Source organism: Myripristis murdjan, chromosome 18 (genome assembly GCF_902150065.1).
Source record: "Myripristis murdjan chromosome 18, fMyrMur1.1, whole genome shotgun sequence".
Lineage (NCBI taxonomy): Eukaryota > Metazoa > Chordata > Actinopteri > Holocentriformes > Holocentridae > Myripristis > Myripristis murdjan.
In genome coordinates, this window is record NC_043997.1 from 23,743,813 (window position 1) to 23,757,530 (window position 13,718).

A 13,718-nucleotide genomic window follows, 5' to 3' on the forward strand; every position below is an offset into this window, starting at 1 on the left:
CCTTTGAGTTGATTCTCCCTTTTTCTTGGTATATCGTAATGTTTACATCCAGCTGTCACCCCAGCACACAGAGGCGAGCATGGTGGAGGTTCGGCTGTGTAATACATTGCTGCGCTCTAATCTGGGTGGTGAGACTTGTACCCTGAACAAAGACTGAGCAAAACTGTGCACTCTGTAGTTGCATGTGCATTTTAGTTTTGGAGCACTTGCAAAGTGATGTTAAACCTTTTTGAGTGGATTAAGGTGGTTATTTTTAAGAATGTTAGTGAGTGAAATAAAATTTTGCAAAATGGGTGAACTATCCCTTTTACCGCCTTTCCCAAAGATCAAAAATAGATGCACATGAGAATGTACATGCTTGAGGCAAATGAAGATCATTTATGATGGCCACACTCACAGACTGCCGACAGATTTCTCAGAGGTTTCTCCTAATTGGCCCACCAGAGAATATTCAAATGCATATTACGGCACGGAAAACAAAATGAAAGAGTTAAGTGAGAAGCATGTACCACAGTGAGACATTCCAAGGCTCATTTCTCAGAAGCAGGATTGCACAAACAAGTAGGCCATGGGAAAATAGTCATATGTCACACTGGCTGTAAGTGTGTGACATATCCATGATGGTAAATTAGAAGAGGAAGAAATCTTATTCAGAGTCTCCACACTGCATGGAGGAGGCTGGACTACAGCACAGCCTTTCTCAAGAAAAATGAATGTTGTGTATTCATTGTGATGCAAACACTGAGTCTGAAGCTGGTCTAACAGAATAAGCCAAAAACATGATACTTCATCAGATCTATATTTAACCATGCTCAGATACAGTATGTGGTGACTGTAGTGTGGCATGGTTTGTCAGTGGTTAACGTCCCAGCGCTGTGCTCCGTCCTGGGTGAAGGTTGTGGGTTTCCTCCAGGAGCCCTAGGAGAACTTTGTGGTTGCTTGTAGGTCATAATAAAAAGTACCACACTGCACTTATAATTTAATCCACTAGGTGGCATTGGCACTCTTGCTCTCGTTTGGGCTGCCTTGCCTCCCCTGTCATGGTGTGAAGAACATGTTAGTTTAGCTGGTGCATTGCTCTCTCCTGTACCTGCTGCCCTGCACAGGTGTAGCCTATGGAATATGGAAGCCCATTTCTGTGGCTAAATTGTGAGATTTGTCTATAAACTGTGACCTGATATTTCAGAATGCTGAGGTATTTTTTCCCCACTACTGGCCTTTTTCACAGCAGCCATGTTGACATGAAATAGCAGGGTAAACACAGGTGCTACTTTTTGCATTTGTATTTCCAGGTGGCCAGCAGGAACAACAGCAGGATCCTTTCTCTGTTCGACCTCAATGGGACAGAGCCTTCATTGATATCATTAGTAACACCCATTACCCTGCTATTTCATACCAAAATGGCTGCTGTGAGGCCTCTGTTGTGACTTAAGATCTCAGAATTTGGACTTTTTTCCTCTCACATTTGTGTTTTAATATCTCAAAAATGTGAGTTTCTTTTCCTCACATTTTGTTCCATCAATTATGCAGTAGTTTACAGGCTATATGCATTCATTTTCTATGGGTTTTACCGCCACGGGTCTCAGTCTGTGGTTGCCCATTGGTCTAGCCTTTCTGTGCAAGATGGATATTATAATAAAGGACTATTTTTTTACACTAACTGGAGGAATCACATAATATCAAGACAAAGCCATAATTTAATAATAATAATTTAACCATAACGCAGTTAATGTTGCACTATCTCAATGCAAATAACAAACTATTTCTGTTGAAGAACTGTATCTACTCTCTTCTCATATCATTACCAAATGTGAGCAAAGCTGCTGAGTGAGGGGATTATTCTGCCCCATTTGTCACTCTGTTTCATATCCTCCAACACATTCCTTGAGGCACTCTGGAGGATGTTTCTCTCTCAAAGGATATCATCTTATAGTCATCACCCTGGCAACCACTTTGCTTTGCTTAATTAAATATTTGATCAATTAAGAATGCAGTTTGTGAGCAGGATGTAGATACATACATACAAAGATAGGTCTATATGTGTGTGTGTGTGTGTGTGTGTGTGTGTGTGTGTGTGTGTGTGTGTGTACTAACAGTATGTTGGGGTGAGGATGTAACAGTATGTCTGTGTGATTACTAACAGTAGTCATTGTTGCTCGTCAGATAATCCGATATAAAGTGGTGCCTGCCACATATAATTTTTTTCTTGAGTCTTTGCATGTCATAACATTCTCATTCTAGACTATGGTAGACCTGTAACAGATAAAATCTTGCCGCAAAGGTGATACGTTTTCTTGGGTAGCTGCTGAAACAAAGAAAGCGCCATCCGCTGACTAAAGGAGGTAACTACCACAAGTACAGCAAGTGAAACTGCAAGAGCATCCATATGAGCTCTGTTTCCTACAAGTGAGGCAAACACAAGCAGTGAGAAATGAGCCATTCCCTTAAAAATTTGCCCTGACTACTTAAAATCAGTTGTAGTTCTGACTTTTTTTTGTTGTTGTTGTTGTTGTTTAGCGCTTCATTTTTTCTTATTCCCATAGAAATAAATGGCCCTCAGCAAAAAGAACACAGCATGTCAGCTGCTCAGTTTTTGAGTTAGAGATTTAGACACTCCTGGATTAGATTTTCAGATGTTTTTCTCCTCATAGTATTGCCTTTTTATGTTCTCCTCAGCAATTTAAAGGATTTGAAGTTGTGTAGGTGGCGATGAAGTTGTTTTGCGCTTATGTTAAAGTAAAAAAAAGTATTTGGCCCTGAAATGTGAACATCTCATGAATTATTTCAGGAATCAGAGCAAAAACCTACAGATTTTGTTTTTGGATTTATGTCACTGCTTCCCCTCCTTACCTTGCCCTCAGGCTATAGCGCTGAGATCCAAACTCTGACTAATCTGTCAGTCAGCACAGACACATGTAAACGCTGCCAACAATAACACAGATAGTGTGCTAAAAATGACCTGTCTGGCTGGGAGTCTGACGGTCTGATGGTAATCCAGCATCTTTGATTGTGATACTGCAGGCTTTACTAATTTCATTCCTATTATTTGGTCCAACAGATTTGGCCAAATGTTATCACAAACACACTGTGGCTAAATGCAAGGCTGCTGACATCAAGATATGCCATAGTAATGTCAACCTAAAAATATTTTAATCCTTTTATACATCAGTGCTACTCTCTTACAGATGATCATTATTCTTAAGTCACTAAGTTTTGTCTGAGGATATTCTGGAGTTCAAACATGTAAATAACTGGACACTGTTTATTTACCATTTTGGTCTGGATCTAGGACTCTATTTGCGGTGATGTTTCCTCAAACAGGACTGGACCTGGTCTTGGAATTGACTTGGACTCTACTTTTAATGTGAGAAATGCATACCTACGTAAATGCTTTTGTGAAAATATAATTGATTTTTTTTTTTTCTTTTGGAGGCTGCAGGCCCACAAGATGATCATAGATTGCAGCACTTGCTTTACCCACTTTACACTGAACACTACATCACGGCGTATATAGGCAGTCCATCACTTAAATGAAATTACTTCAAGATCTGTAGTGACAGCCGTGTGCCACGCCCCTCTTTGCTACAGTTGTTTTGATTGGTGCTCCCGGCGTCAGGACTGGCCCAAGACTGCCTGTCCCGCAGCTGATGGACGTCACTTACGTGGAGTTTGTTGGCGGCACGAGCTGCCGATCACACCGGGTGGGCGTGGCTTCCATCCCCAGGCTGCGGAAACAGACTGAGAGATCAAGAGGCACAGAAAGAGGCAGGAACAACTGGACCAGCAAAAACCACCAGAACCAGCAAAACCACACCAGTGCTGACTGGAAACACTGTCCACAGCAGGCCTGAGGAGATGGGGGACAAGTCGGGGACCAGGTAAGAGAACCACACTCTTGACTTGATTTGTTTGCTCTCCAGTATCAGAGGATGTATGTGGCAGGGTAACCCCAATACGCTCCGCGCTCTCGTAATGAGGCAATTTAACGCCGAGCTGTGTTCAAAAACCTGCAAATTTCATCTCTTCCTTATAGCTAAACGCACATATCTGGTAGGACGTTGCAACCGACCTTTTGAAAATCACAAGGGGCTTGCTATAAATTCGGCGCACATAACTAAGCAGAACAAATCTGCAGTAAAATGTAAACTTTTAGAACTGATTCTCAATGCTCGCTGCCGGTGTCTAGTTTGTAACACGGGAATTAGTGTGTAACCAATTATTAAAGTTAAAATTGTATCGAAATAAGTCTCACTATGCGTATAGCATCAGTGCCGAATGTAAAAGCGAGTCTTACTACTGTATAAAATATTGAAGATAATGTTCTGCCTCGTGTATGCATTTACCGACAAGCGAGGCCACGCAAAGTTCCCATATTTTTCAAAGCAGACTGGCGTGAGACCGCTCGCCATACGAGAAAACGGGACGTATCGGCGCTAGTTGCAGGAGGGGTGCGTTACAAAGCGGAGGAGGGAGGCGTACAGTCGATGTAATATTTATCTCACACATTTATCATGTAAAACTTGGTGCCGGTGCGGGGCTCCGTTCGCGGTGGCGGTGGCGGTTTGTGTCAGGTTCGCCACAGGCAGGGCGGGGTTGGCAAATCGAACGAACCTCGCTTGAACCTCTGTATACATTCCTGCCTCGACAGCCTTTACGTAAACACGAATACCGTCATGAATATGCGGTGCGTCTGACATATGTCACTGGAGCTGGCCTAAATTGATGTGGTGTGTTTTATTCTGCGAGCCGAGGCCCTCAGCAGTTGGAGTGTAAACACTGTACAGCTAGTTGGGCTGAGGAGCCACTTCCTCTCTTCCTCACGACTGTCGACTACAGAGAAATTGGGCTGTATCAAACATGTCACTTTGCCTTGATCCGGAAACTCCCATCACTGCATTTGGGGCGAGGATGTAAACACACTACACCAAAGTTCATGTGGATTTGAATGTCTGTAAAGTTAAATACCTCACACAGTGCCGAGGAAGATGTCACTTACTGACTTATTGCCAGTCTCTACTATCTTAATACACTGCATTTGACGTGGTAATGGTCAAAGGACGCTCTTCTGTGTGTCATGGTATATTTTTTTATCTATTTCTTTAATCATATGAAACATGAATCATGTGATTAAATGTGCGGTCACCACTATAAGTTAACTTATGAGTCTCATCAGACCACTCAGCTAAGCTCACCTTTGTATAAATATATAAATAGCACCATTAATGAAAACTGCAGCCCAGAGTGCTTCACATTGCAAGATTAAAAGAACACAGACACAAAATAAAAACAATAGACAACGCTAAAAATTTATGCTAGACTAAATATTGCAACAATTAAAATGATAAAATTTTAAAAACAAATAAATAAAAGTCAATAAAATAAACACAAAGATAAAAATAAATATGAAAACTATTGATTAAAATCAAAAACTAAGGCTGTAACATTACTTCAAAATAAAAGCCACATTGAAAAGATAGGTCTTTGAGTTGTCTTTTTAAAATACCAAGCGAGCTTGCTGTTGTGATATCTCGGGGCAGCGTGTTCCACAGTTTAGGGGCACAAAAACAGAAAACAGCCTCATCAGTACTTTTATGGGAACATTTAAAAGATAAGCTTTGGGGAACCTTAGTGATCTGGCTGGAACATAAAATGAAAGGAAATTCTCTGGCGGAGCAAGGTCATTAATAGCTTTATAACCAAGTAAAACAACTTAAAAATGAGTTCTAAAAGCTACAGGTAGCCAGTGGCAGATAAGCATCATAGAACAATGTGAACTTTATGATCACAAGTTCTCTAACCATTTAACATTTAACTGATTTGGTCATAACAAAGATACAGCCAGTAACCATCAGCAGAACTACAGTGTACATTGTGGTAATTAACCATTTTTAAATGGAAGTTTGACAGTAAGATAACATTGTTTAGATCAACCACCATTTAAGAAGCTGAGTGGAAAAAGAGCAAGAGGGACGGGCTTAGGGAGCTATAAGCTACACACACTAAGACAGGCCTATAGGTCTGACCACAATCTCGAGTGGAGAAAAATACACAAAAACTGTAAACTGACAGCTCATATGTGTTAAAACGTACAAACATAGTTACTTGAAATAAGGCAACAACCCCATTTACTGAAGCCGTGTTTATGTCACTGAAAACTTCCTATTTTGCACAACTAACCTGTAACATAAAACCTCCAACCACACCACAAATGTGTTAACAAGTGCTTTACACCTGTCAGTAACAAAATTGTTACATATAGCCTTATTAAATGGGAAAAAATGCCTGAGTACACTTAAGGTAACACTATGTGACCTAACCAAAAACAAAATTTAATCATAAACTTACCTGCCTGACTTAATCTAGCTTCCAACAAGGTGTCTGAGGTTGAATTACTTCAAGGGTGGGATGGTGCTTACATTATTAAGTGTGTTGATGATTTTATTATCATGATCTTTTTTTTTTTTTTTTTAACAACCATGATGATGGAATTTGTGTTTCCCTCCTAGAATACTAAACTAACTAGTAGTTTTTAACGCTAAACTGAGCTTTGGTAGAGCGTTGGGTTGTCCTGTTATCTGGATGTGATCACATCCAGATAACAGGAAATCTCCTCATTAGTTTCTTGGTGCTCCCCTCGACTGCTAATCGACAATACTGGGTTTCTGTCTCACCTTTCACTTGATGGCAAGATGGCTCACCTGATTCGACCATTATCACACCATTGAATGGACATTACCAGTCATAATCACCCCCACAGGTATGGGTTAGTGGGTCCCTACTCTACCTTCAAGTGGCTCAGAGGCTGTTAGCATCTGTTCCTGTCATCAGTCTGTCTGAACCAGTCAAATGGGACTTTGGAACCAGATGTACTGTAATGAAGTGTAAAAACAGATGAGGTCAGGAGGTGGTTGGGATGGTGGAAGGATAAATCACATGGACCTTCACTCTGGAGCCCCGGGATCAAGTCCTGACTTAAGCAAGAACCGGGTTCATTTTTAGCTAGCTAACATAAGCAAACGTTGCTAACCTGAACTATTAGGGCTGGGGTGATATGTTTATCACGATACCTTGCACCACGATTGCAGCACGATACCTTGGCCCCGATTCAATAAGTATTGCGATTCTACAAATATTGCAGTTCAAATGTTATGATTTATTGTGATTTTTATTTTTTGAATTATCCTCTAGTTTGTGGATGTAAAGTTTCATGAGGCTGTTATTATCTTAAAGGTCACTACAGGTCATTTTATACAGTGATGTCAATTTCCAAATAATCTGGTTTCACTTCAGTGAAATGACTCCTATGGGGGCTGACATCAGCACACATGACTCAAATGTGGCTCATTGAATCCCCAAGAGTCTCAGTTTTCCAGTCAAACCCAACTGATGCAACTCCAAGACTGTTTAGGCCCCAGTCTGCACAAATACACCATTTTACAACAGGCCACAACAACACAGCTGTAATACATGGTTTGTGGCCCAAACTGCAGAGGAGAGCCATGGCTGGAGGTCAGAGGTCAAGGGACTTCGCTGAAAATGGCCATGCCAGAATTCCCCTCTGCAAAATTTAGTCTAACTTTAGAGAGATATTTAGTCCCCTTGTTGTCAAGCTAACATGACACGCTTGGTACAGATTTCTTAGGTCTTCCAGGTTCATAAGATACCAATATGTTTACTTCAAATTGATTCATTAAGGAAAAGATCAATTACAATACACATTTAGCAGACGCTTTTATCCAAAGTGACTTACATGTGAGATTTTTATACACCACAAACAAAGATCTATTCAGTAGAGAACAACGACATCAAGTGCTGTAAAACTCTGGTTCTGATCCAGAGGACAGAGGAGCCACAAGTCGAACGTATAGAGTGCATAAAGTGCACAGAGGAAGGAAGAAAGCATAAAGACATTTTTTTTCCCAATTATATGAGGGATTACCCAATCCATTAGGTGAGAAGATGTTCCCTAAAGAGCTGGGTTTTTAGACTTCTCTTACAAATTGAGAGGGACTCTGAGATCCGAATGGAGTTTGGAACCTCGTTCCACCACCAAGGAATCACAGAAGAGTCTATCTAGTGAGCTAGCTAGTGTTATTACGACTAACAAAGACCTTTCCCTAACCTTAACCAAGTATCTTACGAAAGATAAGCTAATGTAAGCTAATGTGACTTTTGAGTGGTTAAGAGCAATTGACGACAGGAATAGATGATAACGACCCTCTATCCCACTAGAAGGTGTAGCAGGGACCTACTAACCCATACCTGTGCGGGTGGATACGACTGATAACATCCATTCACTGATGTGATAACAGTCAAAGAAAAAAAGTAATTTCCTCAGAAAATGGGTTGTGCCACTTGTTGCTTTTTAAATGTGCATTATCCAATTTGTTCGCGTTTGCTTAAGGACACGTTTAATTGGCAGATTTTTTAAAAATGCAATTTGGGTTGCTTTTCCCCCACACAAGACACCTTAATATGGGGCTACGATTACTGCTATTGTCACTACTATTGTCAGTACTATTTGTGTGGACAATCTCATTTCATTCAGTAGAAATGATCTCAGTTTGAGAATGTACAACAATGACTGTAATCCTATCTTCCACTCTCAGCACTGTCGTCTCCCTACTTACAGTGAAGACACTGAAGCTGTCTGTGGGCCAGCTTCTGTAATATGACTTATACTGAGAGCCACCACTGTATGTACATGACTACTCACTTGACCAGCAGGGTGGTGTTACAGAGGAATTAGTTGTAGTTTAAGTGGTGATCTCCGTGTTTCTCTCATTTTAAAATGATGTCCCCGTCTTTGGTGCAAAGTGCTCATATCTGTGGTGTTTTCTTTCTTTTTTTTTTTTTTTTTAGCAGTTTGTCTCCATCTGTGATGTTAAGCACACATCGCTGTGGTTGTTTTTTTTTCTGTCTGCGTCTTGGCCGTTGACTGCTTGTTGCTGGGCTGCTCCTGCCTTGTTTTCAGCAGTGGTTGCTGTCGGTGCTCATGCAAAACAGTATTTCTGCTTTTCCCAAGCAAATCACAAATGAAAATCACGTCACCTCTTGTGTGGTCTCCAGTATCGTTTGGAGAAAGCTTTAACACGTTCCCTTAGAATTGTGTTTCCTTTTCTGTGTGGGGAAACAGGCCAGTCAGTGTTGTTCTGCTTTCTGCTGGTGACGCTCCAGTGCAGTGGAGGGTATTTAGGAGCAACCAGGCAGCTCTACTACAGTTCAGATAGGAAACCCATGTACTGGATAAAACTTGTTGAACTAAGAATGACAGTACAAGAATAACTATTCAAACCTGCTGATTTGAATTTTGTTCCTACAAAGTGCACAGTCCATCTCTGAGTTATTTCTTTTGGATTTTTGATAATCAATACAGTTTCTGTATAATTTGCAATACCAATTTGGAGGCAGGACTTAATTCCATAAGTGAATGCATGGATTCATGCAAAATCTGGTCTTCTGAGAGTAACCTGACTACTAAAGTGCATGTAAATGTAAATGATATTACAGGTTATTGCTTTGCATTGCATTGCATCAATTCAGGAATTAAAACAAAAATCAATTTCAGAATGGAAGAAAAACAGGATAGCAACACTTAAGTGAATTGATTTTTATTTCTATACATTCCTCTGACCATCTTGTGAAGATCTGGTAGGTTAAATCAGAAGAGCAGAAGCAGCAAATAACAGCAAATGGTGAGGAAACTTGACAGAGGGGGGAAATTTATATATAAAACTGGAGAAAGCATGCAAAAGCAAGTTGTCTTCCTGTTTAAACTTTCGCAATAGCTCCAATACCATCTAAATCAGCCGTGTTTCGCAGTGTTTTAATATGCAGAGCGACTGCAGCATGGACATGACAGAGCAGTTCCAGTTCAAATAGCTAAAGGCAGGGAACAAACATGCCATATGTTCACTCAAATGTGCATCTGTGCAAATTAATGTGAAAACTCAAACATTGATACTGTGCACAAGTGAATCTATAATGTTTCACAAGATATTAGCAGACACAAAAACAAGCACCCTAACATAAACCCTATTCTGGGTGCTCCCTTTAGCCCTGTTGCCTTTAGTCTCTATTCCTTCTCAACTCTGTCCTCTCTCTCTCTCTCTCTCTCTCTCTCTCTCACACACACACACAAATACACGCACTAATCTGTCTAAGTGAATTGCACGGTGGCTGTTGTAGAGCTACATGTTGATAAATCGGCCCATACTGGAGACGGATGGGGTGTCTTTACCTTTTTATCCATGCCCTTTTTTTAAAAAAAAAATTAATTTTTTTGCTCATGCATGTTCCCACTGGTCTCTTTGTTCCTCTGTATCTCTCTGTGTTTTACAGTGTGCATATTAGTATTTGTGTGTTATCTGTTTAGATAAGCTTTGTGTGTATGGAAAGTATTAAGATAAGTGTGTTTGTACATGTGATTTGTGTGTGTGTGTGTGTGTGTGGAAGTGACGCTGACCACTCCCACATCCCCCCTCGACCAGTGGAACAACTCCTGGAAAATACCGCCGTCCTGTTTTTCACACTTCGCCCGCTGTGTGTGCGGTGTGTGTGCGCGCTAACTTTAATGTCATGTTTACAACATCGCCTCTGCTGTTTGTGTGTGTTTGTGCGAGTGAGTGTGTGTGCATGTGTGTGTGCGTGTGTGTGTGCGTGTGTGTGTGTGTGTGTGTGTGTGGCTGCACAGTTGATACTAATTGTTGACATTTTCTCATGCTTCTAAATATGCACTCTGTGTGTTTATAGAAATATCCTAATCTTATTTGCTTGAGAGACAGAGGTTATTCCAGATAGTGAAATGATTTTGGGAATTTTTGCATGGCTGTAACACATGACAAGCTTAAGACATTCATAACATAATGGAACTTTGTTTTGTAGAAAGATTTACACTCCAGCTCTAAATTAGAGACTTGGGAACAAAGAGCGTTTGTAAGGAGTGGCATTGATGTATTGTATAAAAAGAGTGAAGTCTTTATTTTTAGGTCGCACATTACTGTGATGTCATATCTTGATGTACGGGCGAGCACAGCAGCAGCAGTGCATTAGCTGCAGTGTGTTTTGCAATAACATTTGGCTAAATCCGTTGGCCCAAATAAAAGGACTGCAATTTGCAAAGCCTGCAATTTCACAGAGAAGGGTAAGGTAGGAGGGCTGAAAGGACAGCTCGATGTAAAACCAGCAACAAAACCTTTAGGTCTCCCTCTTATATTCACCAGATGTTCATGTTTCAAGGCCACTTATGGTTTTTAATTTTACAAAGCTTGGAAAATCAATGGAGAACCACTTCATTTTTCTGCCTTTTCACCCATGGAAGGTCAGTTTTTGGCAGTGCGGTGAATTCTGTTTCATTTACATCTGAGTTAAGGCTCATTTCTACTCCCTTTTACAGATCAAAATGAATACATCCGTTTCAAACAATGTAACCTTCACTGCCCGCTTACTTCCATGTTTCCTTTATGTTGGCATGGATGTGAAGCAATTAATCCACTAGGGGGCAGCACAGAGTCGAAAGTTTCTGACGACAAACTTGGCAACGGCGGAGGAAGTCGTAATCGAAAGAGGCAAAAGTGGAGGCAAAAGTGGAGGCAGTGTTGTAGACAGCGGTGGTCTGTAAGGCTATTAAATACATTGCAACATTCTTTTGTCTCTCACTCATAGACCGGTCTTGCTTTTGGCCACATTGCCTCCGTGATTTCCGGTGCCGCTGCTCCGTTTCGTCTGCATCCATAAGCTTCCTGAAAATGGCCACAAATACGGACAATGGCCGTATACATATTCAATGTTGCGCATAAATGAGCCTTTTTAAGTACTTGATCACAGGGCTGTAGTGCAGACTACCTCAGCAGAGTCCAAGGTAATTCCAAGGAAAGGTTCAGTCCAGTTGTGAGTGAAGACCAGATCCAAAGCAGTTGGAGGCCGAGTCAAGACCGAGATCGGTGTCGTGTCGACGCTCCCCTGACATTCTTTGCAGTGATTGGCTGTTTGCCTTGTTGATGTCATAGTGCTTTTTCTGTAATAATTTTCACTTTCTAAAAACGTCAGTTTGTGTAAAGGTGTAAAGCAGCCCTATTCAACTACAGCCCTTTCTATTTTTTCTTTAGCCCGCCAGACGCTACCTGCACATCAGGTACATGTCTCTGAACCACAGACCTATATCTGTGCTGAGTTTCTTTGAGACATCTGAACCACATCCTGTGTGTGTTGGAAACATCTTTATGGTATGTCACCTTACCTTTCCCGCGCACGTACGTGCTGTGTGTGTGCTGTGCCACGTCATGCTGGCTGTCTTTGCACCGCGGCCTCGGGTTCGCCAGCATCAAGCTAAGAACATCCTAACAAGCCAAAGAAACATAAAGTTGACGCTGAAAATTGCCAGTTCCAGAGTGAATGGACTGACAAGTATTTATTTACTTTATCAGCTGCAACAAATACTAAACCGGTGCGGTTACTGTTCCACGGATTCATCGCTGTGATGAAGGAGTACGATGTGAAGAATCATTGCAAGACAAGTCACGACTCATTTTCTAGCAGTTTTCCTGCAGGCTCGGAGGAGCGCAGAGGGAAAGCACATAACAGGGACTGCTGACATCTTTTCAACAAAGTCAAGTGGCTTCTGCTCGCTTTTGCACACAACAAGAGAGAGCCATGACCACATCCCTACGTGTTGCCTGGACACTTAGCAGACACAAGAGTCACAAACAGGGACTGTACGCTTGCTGTTATTGATGAAACGGTCACTGATGCAGGTGACCAGTTTATTCCATGAGGTAGTATATTTATTAACACTACCCTCAGTTATTTATAGCCGTTAATTGACAAAATATTGTGTGTGGCCTCCGTGCCTCCAGTGATTTTCATATTTGGCCCCCTTGCTATTGAAGTTGAATAGCCCTGATGTGGTGACAATAAAGAATTTGGCGAAAGTGCACATGGGAGGGTTAGAAGATGTGCTTTTGAGACTTTCCTGAGTTGTAAGAAAGAATCAAATGGACTCCATCTTGCTCAGACATAATCAACTGAATTTGAGGCAGGGCCAACAGGTCGACGCTTGACCTAATCACTTTAAACACTGTCATTGTCTTTCAGAGCATTTTAGCGTGGGATTCATCCCGCCGCGCACTTAAATAGATTAGTGCCGGTGTGTTTCTTTAGGGTAAGCTGTTCACCCTCGCCACCGCTAAACCTGTTTGTGTTTGTGCGCGCGGGCATGTGGGTACGTGAGTGTGAGGCTTAGTGATGGAGGGATGAAGGACAGAGGGATGATGATGATGATGATGAAGAGTGCCCTGTGATCCTGCTGTTATGCCCGGGAGCTACTCACTATCAGGATTTTAGGTATGGCACTTGTGGTGTGTGTGTTTGTGTGTGTGTGATGGTGGTGGGGTCTTGCTGTTCCTGGCAGGAAATGAGCATGCAAAGAGGAAGTGTGAGCACAGAATGATTAAGCAATCTTAACACTCCGTCTCTCTCTCTCTCTCTCTCTCTCTGTCTCTCTGTATGTCTCTGTCTTTCTTTGCAGTCTTCATCAAGTCTGTCATTGTTTTTGGGTTGTTCTCTTATTGTGATTTTTATTTTTTGATATCGTGATTTCTAAATGAGCGAGGTGCATTTAAAAAAAAAAAAAACATAAAGCGCCTACAGCTTCTACATGCTTTTAAATAATTACATTTGTTTTGATTACACAGTACAGCATTTTTTCAGTGTACTCCAGT

The 13,718-nt window shown here is 41.4% G+C and overlaps 1 protein-coding gene across 4 annotated transcripts in view; it reads left to right on the forward strand.

Moving 5' to 3' along the window:
* The first annotated feature begins 3,727 nt into the window (after window positions 1-3,727).
* arrb2b (arrestin, beta 2b) overlaps window positions 3,728-13,718 on the forward strand; it is a 35,846-nt gene continuing 25,855 nt past the window's right edge. For all 4 annotated transcript variants that reach the window (XM_030076920.1, XM_030076921.1, XM_030076922.1 and 1 more), the window contains exon 1: window positions 3,728-3,878. In XM_030076920.1, coding sequence (XP_029932780.1) covers window positions 3,856-3,878 — 23 coding nt within the window. In that variant the 5' untranslated portion in view covers window positions 3,728-3,855. The remainder of the gene's footprint in view (window positions 3,879-13,718) is intronic.